Source organism: Thunnus albacares, chromosome 20 (assembly GCF_914725855.1).
Source record: "Thunnus albacares chromosome 20, fThuAlb1.1, whole genome shotgun sequence".
Lineage (NCBI taxonomy): Eukaryota > Metazoa > Chordata > Actinopteri > Scombriformes > Scombridae > Thunnus > Thunnus albacares.
The window spans coordinates 27,124,443-27,145,637 of record NC_058125.1 but is presented as its reverse complement, the minus strand read 5'-3'; the positions used below and the strand labels follow the sequence as shown (position 1 = coordinate 27,145,637).

At 40.8% G+C, this 21,195-nt stretch overlaps 2 protein-coding genes across 6 annotated transcripts in view; both read right to left on the bottom strand.

Moving 5' to 3' along the window:
* LOC122971137 (microfibril-associated glycoprotein 4-like) overlaps positions 1–21,195 on the bottom strand; it is a 750,976-nt gene that overhangs the window by 81,522 nt on the left and 648,259 nt on the right. The gene's annotated exons all lie outside the window — the stretch shown is intronic.
* On the bottom strand, positions 1,239–18,988 carry dpysl4 (dihydropyrimidinase like 4). 5 transcript variants are annotated; one of them, XR_006399407.1, is made up of 16 exons: positions 18,607–18,988; positions 14,493–14,581; positions 13,422–13,606; positions 13,162–13,326; positions 9,497–9,558; positions 9,334–9,414; positions 9,109–9,177; positions 8,852–8,972; positions 6,354–6,510; positions 6,121–6,262; positions 5,710–5,794; positions 5,339–5,424; positions 5,046–5,225; positions 4,060–4,225; positions 3,785–3,967; positions 1,239–1,819 (listed from the first exon to the last, which is right to left on the bottom strand). XR_006399407.1 is itself a non-coding variant. In XM_044337633.1 (15 exons), exons 1-15 carry the CDS (start codon positions 18,910–18,912, stop codon positions 3,876–3,878), a joined length of 1,986 nt encoding a protein of 661 aa, XP_044193568.1. In that variant the 5' UTR covers positions 18,913–18,988; the 3' UTR covers positions 1,239–3,875. The 5 variants fall into 5 exon arrangements, 4 of the variants coding, with proteins under 4 accessions (XP_044193568.1, XP_044193569.1, XP_044193570.1 ...); XM_044337633.1 differs by having other exon boundaries at positions 1,239–3,967; XM_044337634.1 differs by lacking the exon at positions 18,607–18,988 and adding an exon at positions 15,961–16,508 and having other exon boundaries at positions 1,239–3,967.

Here is a 21,195-nt window from a genome sequence, read left to right as displayed (position 1 = left end):
CCCAACCCTAGACCAGACCACCTCCAGATGTGGTTTCTGTTGCATTAACATGATCCACAGAAGATCACATTACTAGCATCTGTGTGACATCACAACACACGTGTTGCAGGTTCACTTTTCAGACTGTCCCAGCTCTTATTTTCATATCTGATGATAAGCAGGACTTTTAGTTTGTAGCAGCGAGAACACAACAATCACAGCAGTTTTCTGTGTTTCTGTTTCTTCATCTTAATTCAATCAAACAGTTTAATGGAATGAAAACTGGAATTAAATTAAAGAAACAAAAGAAACGTTCATCAGTTTGTTTATGATGAAAAGATGAAACATTTTCTTTTTCCTCACTGAAGCATGTTCACTCTGATTGTTTTTATGCAAATTATCTATCAAATATGTTGACCAAGCAAGTGTGTGTGTGTGTGTGTGTGTGTGTTTGGCCTCATTACTCCCTGACAGCTGACCTCCTGATAAATGTTTGTGATCAGCAGTTTATTGAAGTGAAAACACAATGAAATCAAACTGTTTGTGTAGTTCAACCAAAACTAAAGAATGAGAATAATCTGTCTTCTCCAACATCCTTCATGTTCTTACAGATGATTTGATGCTTCACATCATGATGGCACAACAGAGATGGAAGAAGTACTCAGATCCTTTAATTAAGTAAAAGTACCAATACATCAATGTAAAAATTCTCCATTACAAGTAAAAGTTCTGCATGAAAAATCTACCTACTACAGTAAAAGTAGGTAGATTGTTGTAAGACGTCAAAAGCCAAAAAGGTTGGAAACCACCGGTTTCATCTTTAACAATGTGTTGTATTTTAAAAGCTTGTTATATTATCCATTGTGTCAAATCTTCATCTGAAAAGTAACTAAAGCTGTCAGATAAATGTAGTGGAGTAGAAAGTACAATATTTCCCTCTGAAATGTAGAAAGTAGCATCACATGGAAATACTCAAGTAAAGTACAAGTACCTCAAAACTGGTAGAGTAAATGTATTTAGTTACTCTCCACCACTGAAGACACAAACACACACTAACATCTCTTTACATGCACACATTGACATGACGGTGTTCGATTAAGATCCCTGTGAAGAAATAAACCTGTAATGTTTGACGACTCTGAAGAAGCACAGTGACATCTGCAGGTCATGTGGTGTAAATACCGTATGTGTGATTTTATGGAAACATCTGATCTCAGGTCAGTGTGTGTGTCGTATAAAAAGTGACGCCTCACTCAGAGTTTCTCTTCACAGTTTAATTTACTCATGCAGCTCTCATCACAACAGGAAGAAGGTTTACATTCACTACGGGAACAACACCAACAGATGCACCGTCGCCACGGTAACCCCTCTTCATATACCCACCTCCATTTCGGCACATTTTTTTATATAAAGAGTTCATGTCCTCCGTTTTTTGCTTCAGTGCATCTGTGAGGACAGAAAAACAACAGACTGCTACAGACAAATGCTCTGAGAAACAGCTCAGCCAGCAGAGACACAGCCGCAATGTTGTCTTCATCAATGATGTCATGTTGTCTTCATCAATGATGTCATGTTGTCCTTATCAATGATGTCATGTTGTCTTTATCAATGATGTCATGTTGTCTTTAACAATGATGTCACGTTGGAGCTGAATCTGCAAGGTTTATTAAGGACGGCATGATGGCAGATGTTCTCCACCACAACGATTATATGATGGACTCTTAACCACATGTTGCTGTGGCAACAGCTTGGCACGAACATGGCTGCAGTGGGTGTCTTGGTGGCTGAACTGTGTCTGAGTACTACGATCGCTGATGCTAACACTGCCAGGATACAAAAACTGTAAAAAATACAAAATGATCATGGTATCAAATGAAGTCTTTACAAATCAAATACAGTTAAAAATCATCATAGGTCATCAGAGGTCACAGTAGGGGGGCGTGAGAGGGGTGGAGTCTGATAATATGTTAGATAATCTGGCAGGCGGAGTCAAGTATTAGTTTAGATAATCTGGGAGGCGGAGTCTAATATTATTTATATTACTTTAGATCATCTAGGGGCGAAGTCAGATATTATTTCATATAATCAAGGAAGCGGAGATATAATTTTAGATAATCTGGTGGGCGAGTCAGATATTGCTTTAGATAATCTGGGAATAGGGATGAAGGGATTGCTACCTGGAGGCTACCACTGGATTTATAGCACCATATGAGGTTAGTTGATGTTTTTATGTTCACAGAAATTCTCATGGTTTTAGTCTGAAAGTTAAAATCTGTTTTTTTCATTCTGAGACAAAAAGATTGAGCTCATGCTGACAGGACCAGACCTGCAGTCCGACTCAGTCAGTCCAGATTAAATCTGACCAATAGGAACACTCATCAGGATGAACACCACTCACATTACTCTACCACAGACTGATTCTTTAAGGAACAGATAGAGGAGTGACATGGAACTGGAATAATATGCTAGTACATTATCAAAGTCCTTCAGTAAAATGCACTATATTGTGAAAAAAGACACAAAATGTTACTTAAGTGTTACTGTTTGAATAATGACTACTGTGGAGTTACATGAATTTAATTTACAATGACCAACATGAGCAGGATGAGTTCACTGTAAAAATGGAAGAAGTATTTTGATGGAGCCAGCTGTTTATAAAAAACATCTGGGAACAAACAACCAGTCAGTTATATGCTATGTTATGTTAAGTGATGTACTGTATCTACTATTGCCACTACTACTACTACTACTACTACTACTACTACTACTCCCTCTGTCAGAGGGAGCTGAGAGAGAACGAGAACATGGTGAAGTGAAAACTGATGATATGTTTTAAGATGAGATGAAATCTTTAGTACACATGTGAAGGGGTAGAGTACTTCAAAGAACTGGTTTCAAATACCAGTGTTGTATTATTCAGTACTGGTTGAGTACCGCTGTTGTAGAGTCTAGTACTCGTCACAGGTTGTAGTACATGCTGAAGGGTTGTAGTACCATTGTTGTAACATTTAGTACTATTTGAAGTACAGTTGTTGTAGGGTTTAGTAGTATTTGTAGGGTTGTAATACCATTGTTTCAGGATTCAGTACTAGGTGGAAAGGTTGTTCTTGAAGGTTTACTCCTAAGAAGAAGTACAATTGTTTGAAGATTTAGCACTAGTTTTAAGTTTAGAGGCGGTTGTTGGGTATTTGTACAGTTTATACTAGTTTATACTATATTAATACTGGTTGAAGTACCAATATTCTAGCATTTAGTAATAGTTTTAGGGTTTAGTAGTAGCTGTCGTACCACTGTAACAGGGTTAATTAATTAATTAACGAGTAGTCGTAGAGTGTAGGACCTGTAAGGTTGTAGTATCATTGTTGTAACATTCATTACTAGTTGGAATACAAAAAAGTACAAAAAAGGATTTTGAACCAGTTAGAAGGTTTATTACTGTGAATTGTGTGTAGGTCCTACTAGTATTTGTAAAGTGATAGTACCACGTTTGCAGAATTTTGTACTAATTAAAGTATCGTTGTAGATTTTAGTATTAGTTGGAGGGTTGTTTTAGGGTTTAATACTTGTAGAAGTAAATTGTTGGAGGATATATCACAAGTTGTAGGTTTGGAAGAAGTTGGGTGTTTGCAGGACTGAGTACTAGTGAAGTAGTTGTACGTTTTTAAACTAGTTATAGTACCACCATTTGCTGTTGAGTGGTATTACCATTGTTGAAATGTTTTTGTTCTAGTTGCAAGATGGTAGTGCCATTGTTGTAGGATTTAGTACTAGCTGAAGTACTGTCACATTAAGATCAAGTACTAACTGTAAGGTTGTTGTAGGGTTCAGTATTTGTTGAAGTACTGGTACTCTGAGTTGTACATGCTCAGAGTAACAGTTTAATTCTTGCTGTTGTTTTAAGATAAGGATGTAATGTTGGATCGTCCACCAGGCGGCGCCACAATCCTCTGAGCAGAGCGTCGCGGTATGTGGTCGTCAATCTGAGCTCCTGCAGAGAAGAAGAAGAAAAAATGATCAGTGTATTGATCAGATTATTGGAATACTGCAGATGAATGTGTGTCCTTCATGTCTGCACACTACCTGCCAGGGTGAATCCTGATTGGTGGAGGTTTCGGGGGCCGGTTTGGGTTTTGGGACAGGGGGTCCCCCTGGTGGTTGGAGTGGATGGGACCGATTTAGTCATACTGATGACATCATGAACCGGACCATCGTAGTTACCACGGGGGACACCACGAGCCTCGGCCATCTGAGCAGAGCAATAAAAAAAACAAAAACAATCTCAGGTTGCTGACAGGCTGATAAATTAGTTAACTGATTGGCCTCCAGTACACTATTATTAACCTGTCAGTTACCTCAATGGTTATTGATCCCCTGGTAGACAACCAGCTTGTCAACCATGTTGACTGGGTGGTCATGTGTTAAACCAGAAGGTTATTTGTTTAACATACAGTACTGTGCAAAAGTTTTAGGCACCTGGATGTTTAAATTCTTCTCCAAAGTGCAACAGCATCAGGGAGGCGTCTGATCATCTGTAGCATGACAATGAGCCCAAACATCCAGCCAGAGTCATAAAGAACTATCTTCAGCAACAAGAAGAACAAGGAGTCCTGCAACAGATGGTCTCTGATCTCAACATCATGGAGTCAGTCTGGGATTAACATGAAGAGACAGAAGCAGCTGAGACGCCGAAATCCACAGAAGAACTGTGGCAACTTCTCCAAGATGCAGGAACAACCGACCTGCCAAGTCCTTGAAACACTGTGTGCAGGTGAACCGAGGAGAATTGCTGCTGTTTTAAAGGCAAAGCTGCTCACAGCAAATATTGATTTACTTTAGGTTTCTGCTGTTTACTCAACTTTGGATCAAGTTAACTGATCAATAAAAACTATTCATGGCATTATTTTTAAAAGCTTTCTCACTTTACTTTTTTGCACAGTATTGTATGTTTGGTGGATTACCTGGTTGACAGGATGTTGGTACGTTACCTGGTTAACAGGTGGTTGGTAGGTTACCTGGCTGACAAGTTGTTGATAGGTTACCTGGTTAACAGGTGGGTGGTAGGTTACCTTGCTGCGAGCTCTGATCCTCCTGTAGACAGCATCGGGGAAAGCCTTCCGGGGGACGAAGCGTCCTGAACCTTCCGTCACGTTGAGTTTTCCGTCCTCCAGAACGACTCGACCGCCACTGATCACCACCGATGCCACGCCACGAAATTCTAAACCCTCGAGGATGTTCAGCTCCACTGTCTGCACAGAGACAGGACAGGAGGAGGTGATCAATGATCATCAGTGATGGTGATGATTGATGATGAATGCTGATTATTGATGATGATGATTGATGCAGCCCGCGCCCTCGTTACCAGGTTGTGAGTTTCTCCAGAAACAGTTCGAGTCTCTTTTGGGTTCCAGACGACGATATCAGCATCAGAACCAACAGCAATCCGTCCTGAACACACAAGCACAGTTCTACTGAGTTCTACTGACTTCTACTTTTTCTAGTTTTAAACAAAATATCACTGCGGCAGGTTCTTTGCATGACTATGACAGAATTCTCAACTTCATATTCATTCATTCGATTAAAGCATTTTTACATAAAGTTACACTTTAGTTACGGTTTCATCTGATCAAAAAAGGATCAAAGTCCACATGTCATCTTCTTGTGTGTTATTACATGACGGTCAGTAACTTTGTCTTTATCTCCACAGTGTAACTCTGATGACTGATGTGATACCTTTGCGAGGGTAAATGTTGAAGAGTTTTGCAGCATTGGTGCTTGTTACTGCAACAAACTCATTTTCATCCATCTTCCCTGTAGACTGCAAAGAAAATTAAAGATAGATGTAAGGTGACATAAGCCAAGTCTCACATGTAAAATTCATCCTGTTCTCTAATACTTGTTTAGACAGCATATATCCTTAGAGCCCCAACTCAGATAAAGAAAAAGCTTTTAGGAGGATCAACAGAAGAGGGATTCCTGTTCAGGATGATGGAAGATGTTTTGTGATGCATGTCCTGCCATTTTTTGGTTTTCAATACAAAGTTGACATGCAGAAACTAAGTATATTCTAAATATTTTAGGGGCTTTTTCTCTCCTTAAACAGATTCTGATACCTCTTAAAGGTCAAAGGTCAGATTATCTCACCACAGCTCTGTCCCAGACCACCGACATCCTCTCCTCGATCCCGTTAGTTCCCTCTGGGATCAGAGTGAAGTCATCTTTACCGACGGCTTTCTGAGCCGTGGAGAAGCTGGCCTGGGCGCTGGACGTCACCTGGAGGTCTCCACTGGAAGAAAAACACACAACACACCTGTCAGGGTCACCTGGTACAAATAGAATCATACTCACCATGGTAACAGAGGTGGAGTCATACTCACCATGCTAACATAGAGGTCAGGTACTGTGGAGTTGAAGGGTCAGGGTTGAGGGGTGGGCTCATGACGAAGGCAGCAGCTGTGGCCCAGTCTTTGGACCAATAGTGAGAGCCATCAGTGGCCAGACTGGCTGTGATTGGCTCCCCATACACCACCATACCTGAAGACATAAACACACAGATGTGTAACCTACAGTACTTGTCTGAGCACATCCACCATTACGTAGTGGAGGAGTCTGAATACCCCAGTGACCCTGGGAGCTGTGTTGCTGGGGGCAACAGCTCCTGATCGGGTCATCTTATCCAGAATTCTGTTGCACAAGTGCTGACCAGAAGGAGAGCACACATTGCGTCTATTTTAAAGTCTTTACACTGGTTACCTGTTAGTTTCCGTACTGATTTTTTTTTTATTAGTTTATAAGGCACTACGTGTCCTCTCACCAGACTACCTCTGAGAAATGCGCCTGATTTATGATCCAGGAAGGCCCCTCACATAACTCCAGTTCTTCTCTTTTAGCTCTTCCACAAAGCAGAACAAAAACCTTCAATGATGCTGCTTCCAGCCGTCACGCTCCGAGCTGCTGGAACAGCTGCAGAGGATCTGAGGAAGCTGAAAGAATAGATATTTTTAAACATAGACTAGAGACCCATCTGTTTAGTCTGGCTTTTATGTAGTACCTCATTTATTTATTATACTTAACACCACTCAGGGGTTTTAGTTTTTAAAAGCAAATTGTTTTATTGCATTATAAAATTGCCCCCCACCCCTCCAATTTCATCAGGTGGGACAATGATATAACTTGATGCGGTATGTTGGTTTTCCTCCTGTCCTACTCAATTTTTTGAGTAACCAGCCGCCACTGGTGTGGGGGTTGAATGCAGCTCACAGCAGAAAGGCCTATATACATAGAGTACATTATCTACAAACTTTGAATGAAGTTTGTTGTTATTATCATTTATTCTACAATAATTATAGGTCTTATATTTATAATTCAGTAGTGAGGATGACGTATTAGGGGAAGGGAAAAAATGGAGTGAGGGTGACAGTTTAGTGATAAAGTGCTGTAGAAAAATACCATCAAAACTAAAATTTGCAGCTCTGTACAGCAGTTTTTCCTTTATTCTCACACTCACGCTCATGCTCTCCATTCAAATATATGAGTATTTTTCTGTGTCCAGCTGCAGTTACTTATTGTCTCTACACACCTGACAGTACACATGTCAATCACACTTTGACCAGGCCATGTGGGTTAAAAGTCTTTACTTTTCTAAAAATAGACTTGATGAAAATTTGGAAATTAATTTGTTTTACACACAAACACATCAAGACTTTTCAATTTACTAATTGAAATTCAAGTGAGTGGGCCCAAAACTTGCATGATTTTGATGACACAGGTGTGAGCGAGACAGACATTTGATGTTTTGCCATGACAGAGGAAGTTGCTATAACTTTATTGTAAATACTCCAGTCAGTCTTTTATTTTGTTATTTTTATTGCTTGTATTATCTTTTATTATTAATGTTTTATTATCTTACCTACTCATGTCTTATTGATGTCTTCAATTAACGCTTTTAAAGTACGTTTTTCTTCTTTTTTTTTTTTTGGCTTTTTACTTATTGGTGTGCTTAACTTGCTCTGTGCACAGTGAACAGACTGAGCAACGTGTTGCTTGTTTCAAAAACCGCTCGCCCTGGCTCTATTTTTGTAAAGTTTCACGCACCTAACCCTATTTTCATTGGTCAAATTCGACATTGACGTCCTTGACATTTCCGTTTCCCCTCCAGTCGGCGGTCAACATGGATGAAGAGAGACAAAGAGAGCTGTTAACCGATAGATAAACAGCTCTGGATCAGAGCAGAATCCGGTGTTATTCCTCCAGAAGCTCCGGCTCGGCCCCCGGCTCTCCCCTCCAGAGTTCTGCTCTGTCCCTCCGCTCCATCCAGTCCGCCACACACACACTCAGCACTGCAACATCACTCGTAGTATATCTGGATGTTTTTTTGCGCTCCATCTGCTAGAGGTCGCTCATTCACTGAATGTTATGAAGAGGTGTGAGAGTGAGTCCAAAACCTTTATGAAATGGCAACTTTGTGACAGAACTACCTCACACATATTAGGGAGACCCTAAAAATGACGGTCCAAGATGCAAAACCTAGTTCTGGAGAGCTGAAGCATCACCTCTCTGGTGGGATAGAAGGTGGAGTTGGTGCGGTAGGTGGAGCAGTAACAACTGGTCACAGCTGCATCCTCTCTTCTGTTCCGAGGTTGTGGTTTAAAGCACCAGGTAAGTGTGGGGATACTCAAAGGGCCTCTATGTTGACATTGTACCCAGAGAATCAGAGGGTCACTTCTGTGTGGGAGTATCCAACCTTCTTAGACTCTCTGAGTGGAGTCGTGGAGAGATTTTTATTTCCAAATCTACATTCTCACAGACTGAATCATAAAAACAACACAGTCTAAACTGAAATCTCTTCTAATCTGGATTAAGGGGATGATGTCACCTTTCTTCCTGGCTTTGGCGATGACATCAGCAGCAGATTTGCTCATCACCTTGGTAATGTAGATCGGGCAGTTGGCCTGTTTGGCGATGGTGATGGCTCGATACACCGCCTCTGTCTCTACCTGAGATACAACATGACAACACACGTACATCATCAGAAGTACACATCTACCGGCTGCCACTAATGCCACCTGGTGGACGTTTATATGTATATACTCTAAGTTTTTGTGTCACAAGGTGTTTCTTAGCTGTATTTACCTCTTCAGGGTGAGACAGAACGTGTCCTTCAGGTCCTGTGATGCCGTGACTGAGAAGCTTCTTTTGTTCCTGAAACACAATCCGGTTTAAACCAGTTCAAATGCAGTGTAAAAATTCCAATTAAAAATAATCTTCAGCTTATTAATTAAACATTGTTTTTATGTGTTTTGAAAGAGATTTTCCTGCATAAATAAAATGTCTGTGTAATTGGTCAGGCTGTATCACCTCATCAATGATGTCACCGTTCTCAGCGTGGACCTGGGCGATGGCTCCGAGGTCCCGGAGGACCCCGAACGCCTCGTAGAGCTGAAACCATGAAAACATCTCAGCAACAACAATAACAACAACAACAGAAATAATGATAATATAATAATAACAGTGGTTCCACCTGAGAGTCGGAGCTCTGGTATCTGTCTTTGTAGGCCATGAAAAACAGGAAGGAGTTCACACCTGAAACACAAATACTGTAATTAATACACAGCAGTGCTACAGTTAAAGTTCACCTGTACAGCAGCTTTCAAACACTGATGCATTTAAAGTACTTTGTGATTGTGTTGATGTATCTTTGACAAACACGTGTCGACCTTGATGTGTCTTCACGTTGACGTGTATTTGTCTTTGCGATGTCATGTATGGACTAGAGGTTGAATCTTTCTGAATCTCACGATTCCACTCAAAATGGATTCTTTATTCATTGTGCAGTGATGCTAATTTCAGGATCTACCTCAGTCCGCTGTGCGCTAAGAAAGGCAGCGTGGCAAATGATGGCATGAAAGCATAGTAAAGTGTGTAGAAGATTATGTAGTTTTTATATTTGAAAAAGTTATATCAACTGATTGCAAACACACAAAGGCAGACTTGAGACAAAAGGTAACATTTATTCACAAACTTTTTAGTATTTTTCAATTCTCAGTGTTTTCAAGAATAACAAGGTCTGTCACACAAAAAATAAAAATGCTGTCACATAAATAAAATTGGCAGGCCAAGGCTAGCTGCATTTTTAGTTCTCAGAAACTTGCCGATTTCAAAAATAACACTGTAAAACTGGTATTTTGTGTGATTTTTCAACAAATTGAACAATAATGCTTGACACAGTTTTGACTTGGTGTGTAGAATTACTGCAATATCCAGGTTCTTTGTAGAAAAAAAAGCTGATCTATATGTTCTGGAGTAAGATTGCTCCACTGTGCTGGCACTATATCCCCCAGCAGTGGAGAATCCTCTCTCTGCGCTCTCACTAGGTAGCACAGGTAGCATTTAGCTAATTTGGCCAGTAGAGGGAAAGCTGTCTCATGGGACATCCGCCAGTGACGGGGGTCTTGTGAGAGATAGTGGAGCTTCCTCCAGATATCTTCAGCTCCTCCTCAGCTCTGGTGTTGGCAGATTTAGGGACACCTCTGAGCTCAGTAAATGTCCTGCCCAGCAGATTAGCCAGTGCAGATGTTCTTCTTTTAGAGGCAGGACCTTCTTCTTGGCCTGATTCTGGCTCCTCAGGATTGTCCTCAGCCTTAACTGGCCTCACCTCTTTCTGCAGAAAGAATCAACAGTCATATTAATTATGTTTTATTTTATAAGCAAGGTGCCCTTACCCTAAGATAAAATAGAACATTTTGACATTTTGTAACATTATGATATGTGTTATACTGTATCTGTGTTATTAGTTAAACATACAAATGGACAGTATACTGTTATAAAACATCTATTATTAAAGAGTAGGCTAATTACCTCAAGTGCTGCAGCCTCTGCAATCACTTTAGCATAGATGTCCAGCTGTTCTTCTTTAGGAAGGAAAGGCAGTGTGTTAAACCTTGGATCGAGTGTAGAGGCTGTGTGAAGAATGCTCTTCTGCACTCTTGTGTATCTCTTTGCTGAATCTTTGTGGATCGCCGCTTTGATTTCCCAGACAATTGGTGTGTCAACACCAGCAAAGCCTGCTTCTGTGTCGTGAAGCAGCTGAACATGCAATGGAGCGATCATTGACAGTTTAGAGTCCTGTGACATGATGTTGGTTGTGTATTTCATTGGCTTGAGTGCTTTAGCTATTTCTTCAGCATTGGAGACATTCATTTCGCTGTGTGCAGATGTTGCTTGAACCTCCATATTTTCTCACCTGGAGAGCAGCACAAATGGCAGACTGCTGCTCTAGAAATCTTTCAACCATTTCGAAAGCACTATTCCATCTTGTAGCGACAACGATTTTCAGCTTGTGTGGCAACAACTGCAGAAGCTTCTGTTTCACCTGCAGGGCATGACTTAACGATGGTGCAGCAGTGGAGGGATCAAGTGATTCGCCCAATCCTTCCAAGCAGCCGTGACACCGAATTTAGCTTCAGAGCTTGCTGAGCGGCAAGAATGATTATATCTGCAAAACACGTATGTTAAGTTTTCCAGCTGCACAGCAGCAAACATGTTCGCAGCATTACCTCTAACAATCACCAAATCTGCAACTGTTAGCTTCCATTCATCTGCGACGGAGTGAAACATTGCATTCATGGCTGTGTGGCTTTCATGCGTCACCTTAGTTTGTAAAACATGAGACTCGAGCTGCCACTCGGTGAACGTGACGAATGACTGGGTTGTCCATGCATCACAGGTAAGAGCTATTCTGGTGGCTTCAGTCCAGGCTTCCCTGACTTTTACCTTTGTCTCTTGGTAAAGCTGAGGTACCACTTTCTCAGTAAAAAAATGACGTTATGGTATGTCATACTTTGGCTCAGTTGTCTGGATCATGTATATGAACCTTTCTTTGTCGACTACTAGGGGTGCAGGTCTTTTGAAGTGAAACAGGTGATGGATCTAGTTTATTTTTCTGCCTGTTCACTCAAGGCTGGGAGTTTGGTCCAGTGGTGCAGTGTGCGTTGGTTGGCTGTTGGCCCTTGTTCCACTTCTTTCAATTCTGGGTGATGGTGTATGATGTGAGCCCGGGTATTTGGTGTGTTCCCGAAGTACTTGACTTTGGTTTTGCAAACCTTGCACACCAAACTCCTTCTTCCCCGGCATATTGTAAAATCCAAAATCCAGACGCTTGCCTTCAGTGAAGATGAAACCGGCTGAATTTCTTGCTGCTTTATTTTCAATAGGCCACCGACTCAGAGACCTAACATTAGCAGCAACTGACTCACCAGTAGCCACACCGCTAAAATTGCTACTGAGAAAATTTAAACTATACTTAAGATGGAAAAAACGCTTTTAAAAATCGATTTTTGGAAATTGTGAATCGATTTAGAATCAAAGAAGATAAGAATCGCAATTCTTATGTGAATCAATTTTTCCCCCACAACTAGTGTCTTTGTGTTGACGTGTCTCTGTGTTGACGTGTCTGTGTTGATGTGTTTGTGTGTTGACGTGTCTTTGTGTTGACGTGTCTTTGTGTTGACGTGTCTTTGTGTTGACGTGTCTGTGTTGACGTGTCTTTGTGTTGACGTGTCTTTGTGTTGACGTGTCTGTGTTGACGTGTCTTTGTGTTGACGTGTCTTTGTGTTGACGTGTCTGTGTTGACGTGTCTTTGTGTTGACGTGTCTTTGTGTTGACGTGTCTGTGTTGACGTGTCTTTGTGTTGACGTGTCTTTGTGTTGACGTGTCTGTGTTGACGTGTCTTTGTGTTGACGTGTCTTTGTGTTGACGTGTCTGTGTTGACGTGTCTTTGTGTTGACGTGTCTTTGTGTTGACGTGTCTGTGTTGACGTGTCTGTGTTGACGTGTCTTTGTGTTGACATGTCTTTGTGTTGACGTGTCTGTGTTGACGTGTCTTTGTGTTGACGTGTCTGTGTTGACGTGTCTGTGTTGACGTGTCTGTGTTGACGTGTCTGTGTTGACGTGTCTTTGTGTTGACGTGTCTCTGTGTTGACGTGTCTGTGTTGACGTGTCTTTGTGTTGACGTGTCTCTGTGTTGACGTGTCTTTGTGTTGACGTGTCTGTGTTGACGTGTCTGTGTTGACGTGTCTGTGTTGACGTGTCTCTGTGTTGACGTGTCTGTGTTGACGTGTCTTTGTGTTGACGTGTCTGTGTTGACGTGTATTGACGTGTTGTGTCCAGGTGTCCAGGTGTAAACCACCTCTGTCTTTGATGAGAGTCTCCAGCTCTTCGTACAGTCCGTCGTGCCAGCGAGTGATGTCCAGGTGTAGAGAGAAATCGCAGCACGCCCTCTGATCCGCCGCGTCCCTCCACTGCTCAAACGCTGACAGTAAACTGATTCCAGGCTCCGCCAACACGTGGTCGACTGTGAACACAAACATCAGTTTCATTATTATCACTGTGCTTCCCTGGTCTGTTCCCGATTGATCGGTATTGACAGTTTATTGGTAATAATCTGACTGATCATGGTGGTTCCTCCGGCCAGAGCGGCTCTGGTTCCCTGGTAGAAGTCGTCGGCGGGGTTCAGGCCTTTCTGCGGAGCATGCAGGTTGGTGTTGGCGTCGATTCCTCCAGGGATGACCAGCTGACCGTACGCATCCACCGTCTTCACGCCAGCGGGGACGATCAGGTTCTCACCGATCTGTCTGTTCAAGACACACAGCAGGAAGGTTGATGATGTCACCTGCAGGTCAGGTGACCGCTGACTGAATGATGGATTCTGACATTATTCACCTGCTGCTGTTGATTTCTCTGTCAGCAGTAAATGTTCTCAGCTGGAGGGAATTCATGTTCATTCTGTGAAACCGTCTGATTCATAACTTTTACATTCGACCAAAGATGTTTTTGTGGGAAAAAAAATGCAACTAGATTTGTTTCAGATTGTTGAAGATGTTTCAACTCTCATCCAAAACACTTCAGTTCTTCAGCTTTGTGAATCTGTAATGAACTTGAATTCTGAAATGGCAATAATGTTTATTTATTACTTTATTTTTATGTATTTGTTGGTTTATTTAACAGGGACAGTGCACATTAATAAACACTGTAAATGCTGTAAATGCGCCAGAGTTAGTCCAGAGAATATTTTTCATCTGTATTCCCTGGACAGATGTTACAGAGTCTCCCTAAGAACAGAATCTGTGTTTGAGTTTGTGTTACTAGCTTGTGAGACGCTAGCAGGCGCTGAGACTCTCCATGACAGCGAGGCCACAGCAGGGCGAGACAGAGCTGTGCTCCGATTCCCAGAAAATCAAACGATTTGTTTCCTCTAATGAGATATGACAATATTATTTAGCAGCAGTTTTTCATAAACTGACAACTGAGACAAAACTGCTTCATCTTTTTTATGGAAAACAGGCGAAACAACAAACTGCATCATTTCATTAACGCCTTAAGTTTCACTTTTAGTGAATTATCACAATTTCAATCACTAACATTGATCAGAAAATATTTTCCTAAAATTGACAAAAATGAAAATAATGTAAATATAAGATAAATATGAAAATAATGAAATATGAATATAAACATGACTACTTGATGGTTCCATCCTCGACGTAGACGTCGGCGTAGAACGACTGGTCGTCATTGACGATCTTTCCTCCTTTGATGATCAGCCGGTCGCCCTGGAAGCAGACAGAGAGCATTTTGGGTAACAGCAGGAAGTCATAATAGCAGCAGATTGTAACTTTCACAGCTTTATTTTCATTTTGTAACGTCAACACACATTTGTGATAATGATCCTTTTATTTTGGGACTTTTCTTGTTAGACACACTGATGATGTTTTATGAACATTAATCTGACGCCTGTTCACGGGTGAAACGATCGACGTTAATCCAGATTATAACTCCGCCGCAGATTTGAAATGTCCTTATTTTCATCATCACGTCTTTTCTTCTGTTTTCGTCACCTCTTTAAATCAGTTTCTGCTGATTTAAATTCAGAGTTTAAACCTTTAATCTGGAAGATCAGAGCAGACTGAGGAGAAAAATTCACCACAACAGCTGTTTGACTGTTAATCATCAGCAATTATTGATCCTATATATGATTAATACAATGTTCAAAACTCCTTACACCGGTTTTCGTATTGATTTTAAAATTCTTTTACTTGTTTGTAAAGCTGTTGGTGCTCCTGCATGTGCTGACGGTTTATGAACTGCGTCAGCCGGACTGAAACTTTTGTGAGGCAACTTTTAGCTTTGATGCTCCAAGATGCTGGATGACAGTCTGACGAGGATCCGAGAGCAGCAGAAGTGTCGATGTCTTTAAAACCTTTTTCAGCTTGACTTTGATTCACAATGATTTATAGAAATTATTTCCTTTTTATTATTTTTTCCCTCTTACTGATCTTATTTGTCTGTTTTTATCTAACTTTTATCTCCCCTCATTATTATTATTATTATTAAATCTATTTGATTTTTTTACGTTTCCATGTGTTTATTTTCTCTCGTGATTTCCTGTCTGCATCTGTTCTGTCTTATTATCAGCTCGTCAGTCACCTGAAGCACTGACCTGTATGAAAGATGCTGTACTAATAAAGTTTTATTGATTGACTGAACGGATCCTCCAGGAGGAGCAGGAGGGCGTTGCCACGGTGGAGGATGTCTGGGTTTCCTTACAGTCTGGTGCCAGCGTGACCCATCAACGGATGATTGGTTGATTGATTGATGCAGAAGTCATATTTATGATATTTGATCTCGGCTGTAAATCTTTTTTTTTTTTTTCAGTATTTCTGTTAGAGGCTGTTAAATCTCTTTATGTTTTTATTAATAAATCATCATTGCATTAAAAAAATCTCTGCAGCTTCACTCCAGTTCGCATCTCTGAAACCAAACCGAGCCGAGCCGAACTGAGCCGAACTGAGCCGAACTGAGCCGGTCAGCCTCCGGTGATTGACAGGTGGAGCTGCAGCATCCTGCCTCCCGGCCCGGTTATCCCGGCTCGGCCCCGTTCATCCCGGCTCAGCCCCGTTATCCCGGCTCGGCTCTGCTCGGTTGAACCTACCGCGGGTCTCGCGCTGCTCTTCTTGGGCTGGAACGACATGCTGCTGCAGCTGATCGGCTCTGATCGATCTGTGATCGGCTGATTGATCCGCACACACAGACAGGCTGCTATTGTTGCTCCCGTCTGCTCTGACGACACGCCGCCGACAACACGCACACAGCTTCCGGTGTGAGGCTTCAAAATAAAGCGTCTTACGCGAACTTCAGTTTTATTTTGCAGAATTTTTTTTTATTTGTTTCTAATTATCGGTGAAATACTGATCAATCAATACACTTTCAATCAGTTCACGGAGATTACTGTGAATCAAAGTATCATGTTTCATCACACAGATTCAGACTGAAACTCCATTAAATTATACTGCACGTGCTGTGGTCTCTTATTTTGAAAGAAGATCCCCGGATGTATTTGGTGTGCTGGGCGCTGATTGGCTGTGAGGGTCCAAGAGCAGAGCGCTGCTGAGGATGATGATGAAGATTTAGTTTATTTATTCATTTATTTCTTGTTTAAACTTCATGTTTCAGAAGAAAAACTGAGATTCATAAAAGTGACATAAAAATACTTCAGAACAAGTTACAGTCCTGGAAAAGCAGTGATGGAGAGTACTTAAGTACAATACTGAGGTACTTGTACTTTACTTGAGTATTTCCATGTGATGCTACTTTCTACATTTCAGAGGGAAATATTGTACTTTCTACTCCACTACATTTATTTGACAGCTTTAGTTACTTTTCAGATGAAGATTTGACACAATGGATAATATAACAAGCTTTTAAAATACAACACATTGTTAAAGATCAAACCAGTGGTTTCCAACCTTTTTGTCTTTTGACGTCTTACAAAAAGCAGTGTGTAGTCGGGGTCACATTTCACATGTCTATGAGTTGTTAACAGCTCCACCAAATAGTGATTTTTCCCTCTAAACTTCTCACATGCTTTCATTTAAATAAATGTTCAAATGATCCAATATTTCAGCAAAAATCAAAGATTAGAGAAAAAGTCCAAAAACTGGAAACAGATTTGTGTATCAGAACTTTGTTTTTTCTTCTTTCCTCTCCCATTAATCATCTCACCACCCCTCAGATTTATCTGCTGACCCTTTGGAGGGGCCCGACCCCTAGGTTGGGAACCACTGGACTAAACTAGCTAACTGTATATAAAGTAGTGTAAACTAGCTCCACCTCCAGCAGCTACAACAGTAACATGCTGCTCTAACACTGATGCTTCACTATTAATAATCTAATGATGTCATATATAATAATATATCAGTCAGAGGGACCAAACCACTACTTTTACTGCAATACTTTAACTACATCAAGCTCATAATACTTATGTACTTTTACTGCAATACTTTAACTACATCAAGCTCATAATACTTATGTACTTTTACTGCAATACTTTAACTACATCAAGCTCATAATACTTATGTACTTTTACTGCAATACTTTAACTACATCAAGCTCATAATACTTATGTACTTTTACTGCAATACTTTAACTACATCAAGCTCATAATACTTATGTACTTTTACTGTTGTAGGATTTTTCATGCAGGACTTTTACTTGTGATGGAGTATTTTTACGTTGCCATATTGGTACTTTGACTGCAGTAAAGGATGTGAGTACTTCTTCAACCACTGTGGAAAAGTAAAAGAACACAAGTGTCATCAGCTAATATAGTCATAGTATTACATGTATGGGATGTATATTATTGGACTATTATTACTGATGTATGTTGGGTTGTTTCTGAACCTGCAGCTGTCAGATAAATGCAGCAGAAAAGTACAAATATTTAGTAATATTATATGGAGTAAAAGTAAAAACAGACACTTTATATTACTTTGAGTAAAAGAAAAGTAGAGAATCACTTCTTTAAATCACATCTTCAAACTCTTGTTTAAAGATTTTAAGCAATTTGTGAGACTCTGCTGTATAAACCAATTTATATTATTATTTTATTATTTGTATAAACGTATTAGATGTTTCTGTAAATTAAAAAGATTTTAAACAGAGGAGGATGATGATGATGATGATGATGATGATGATGATGGCGATGCTTCCTCTGAAGTCTTTGTTCTGCAACGTGCTCACATGAAGAAGACGATGAGAAAGCAGGTCACACGTAAACACGACGAAGCGTCACGTCTCTGATTAAACAAACGTGACGTTTTAAGAAATCAGCTGTTTCACAACGTGAACTCGATCCGTCTGAAAGAAAGTTTATTGTCTCATTTTCACACCACACCCGGCTCAACCAATCACAGGAGAGTATTCCACCTGATTCCAGGTCAGATTCTCTTGTTTCAGTGATGTAAGAGGAAAAGAAAAGAACAGGATTTTACAAATAATATCCTAACAACAATCTTCATGTTTTCTCAACAGTTTTAGTTTTTAGAAAACTGTCACGACCTCAAAGGTTTCAAGCATTTTTAAACATTAATGGAAGAATAATCCTGATTGATGAAATATCTATCTTTATAAGTTCATGAGTCTCAATTCAGATCTCATGTAACAGCAGTAAATCTGAAGATATTATTTCATTAATTAGTAAAATATCAGTGAATCTATCAGCGTGCCGGGAGGAGAAACTGAAACTTTGTTTGTTTCTGACACAAACACATTTCAAAGTCATTAAATAAGTCTTTTGTACCTCCCTCTTGCCATAGTTTTCCCGGGTGTGTCCGGAGGGAAACACCACCGTCTGACCTCCTCCTCCTCCTCCTCCTCCTCCTCTCGCCGCGTCTCCTCCAACATGGTCATCAGTCCGAGTGCGATTGGCTCGTCGTCGCTGCGTCTGCGGGCTGAACGACTCGAAGTTCAGGGTTTTGTTCTCGAAAGCTCCTTCGACGTTGCAGAACATCCCTCCATACTTCATCCGAGGCCGCGGGGAGTCGGAGCCCAGCCTGGACAGCAGGGAGGCGCAGTCATCCTCCTGCGGACACTTCTTCTCAGACATCCTGCAGACACCAACAAGAGAGGTCCTGCAGAGACAATGACAGAAGAAGAAGAAGAGGAGGAGGAGGAGGAGGAGGAGGAGGAGGATGGGTTGGCTGAAGAGCTCAGGCGATAAATGAGGAGGAGGAGGAGGAAGGGAAAAAGGAGGCCAGGGAGGAGGGGAAGATCTGTGAGCTCAGAGTCAGGCTGAGGAGAGTAAATGATCTGTTGGGAGGAAAAAGAAGTGGAGATGTTGTGAGTTTAACCAATCAGATTCTCCGGAGAGGTTGTTGGTTTGAATCCTCTTTTAGACCAAAAAGTCTCGCTACTTTAGATGAAGGTAGACGGTTCCCAAACAGTGGGTTTGGACCCTCGCAGGGCTCACAGCATGAATCAGACGAGTCACTAAATCTCTTTCTTGTGAATGAATCGTTTCTCTAAAAACCAGAAACAAAGTAGAGGGAAAATGACTTCCTGGTTGAAGTCAAATATCAACTCAAATGTCAAATATGAAACCTGAAACTGAAGCTTTATATTCAGCAGACTGAGAACAAACATCTGCTCAGTGTTTCCAGGCGTCACTCATTCATCACAAACAAGTGTTTTCAGTGTGATACATTATAGGACATAACGTATATAACAATGCACACGATGCCAATGAATGCAGACTGAAGGCGTATGGAGGTTCTGCTGTTCCTGCAGATGTTCTCGCACCACTAAGTTGTTGTTGTGTTTCCTCCTTTTTCCTCCTTTCAGGTGTTCCTGTAAAAACAACTACATAGAGTTCAACCATCTCATGGGGGGAGGAGACAAAAACTGTCACCAAGAGAGACAGTTTGCCTCTGTGAGAGTCAAAACATATGCCTGCTGATTTTCTATATTTTTCTTCTTGTTTGGATCCAAATCAACAATGAACTGATGTACTAACAAATATTATGGTATAAATGTATTAAAATGTATTTATCCTTTATTTAACCAGGAAGGTCTCATTGAAATACAGGATCTCTTCTTCTAGGGAGTCCTGGTCAAGATGGCAGCATAAAGGAGTTTCACATTTAAAAAAAAACAATTTCACATGACAGAACAACAATACATAAAAGCTACACAAGGGAAAGAGTTAAAGAAGAGAAACATAGTGGCCATACCCTCGATATCTATAACACAGTCTAACTCAAGTCATGGTTATATAAAACAGCAACATGTTTCCTTCAGGGCAGTAAAAGACCTTTAAAGGTATTCAAAGATGGAAGTGCTTCTAAGGTAACAGTATTCTGCAGTTTATTTCATGCCCAAGGTGCATAAAAGGAGAAAGCAGTTTTACCGAGCTCTGACTGCACCCTGGGGACATTTAAAAGAATCTGATTAGTAGGTTTAGTGCTGTAGCTGCTGGTATGATAGGATAAAAGGCTGGAGATATACAGTAAGTAGGTAGTTTACCTAACAATGTCTTGACAATAAACAGCAACATGTGTATTTTTCTCCTCTGGTATAGAGAGAACCATCCTAAAGACATCACAGCAAGCTCAGAGTTTCAGCTCCAACGAATACGAGGACACAAAAAGGGGGAGACGGTTGGCTTTTTAACTGTCTGACTTTGTAGACTGAAAGGACACACACGCATGCACACACACACACACACACACACACACACACACACACACACAGGTCAGTGCTCATTACTGTTGATTCCGCAGCTCTGAAGGCGCTGCCGTCTGAACTGGATTTCTTTGCCTGTCAGATTAAATTTATCTAAACACACACACACACACAGTCAGTGGACCGTAACATATCTTCATGTTAACATGTAGCTCAGGAGATTCAGCTCCTCTGAACGAAAGTTTGTTTGTTTTGGTCCGAATCAGTGGATGAGTTGTTGCGTTTATCCATTGGTTCAGTTTGGTTTCACACAGCAAAATTTCAAGTGAACCAAAATGTATCAACAAAAGCCATGTGGGAGCTGTCACTCCATTCATTCATTGTTTGTTTTTCAGAAATGGCAGATAGGCTACAACATGTAAAAAAGGACTTGGTTTTCTCTAATGTATGAAGTGTAGCACTCAGGAATATGAGGGTGTACTGGTTCCACATAGAAGGGTGGATTAGTAAATGGTCTATGAACATATTTTCTTTCAGCAATAAAGTGAACTAATGTCATGACTGAAATAAACAGCATCCCTCTCTCTCCTCGCCTCCATGGTGCTGAAAGACACACAGCAGCGGCTACTTTTCAACTGTGTTCTTCTTCTTATTATTCATAATCTTCTTAATAAGAATAATGATAAATAAAACCTAAATCAAGTGTTCT

Excerpts from the sequence above, each read along its gene's own strand:
- dpysl4 (XM_044337633.1), bottom strand. The coding sequence starts at position 18,912 with ATGTCTGAGAAGAAGTGTCCGCAGGAGGATGACTGCGCCTCCCTGCTG. Across the intron at positions 9,559-13,161 it reads GACTCTCATCAAAGACAGAG|GTGTGAACTCCTTCCTGTTT; the intron begins GTGGTTTACACC and ends TTTGTGTTTCAG. Across the intron at positions 5,795-6,120 it reads TGGTCTGGGACAGAGCTGTG|TCTACAGGGAAGATGGATGA; the intron begins GTGAGATAATCT and ends TTTTCTTTGCAG.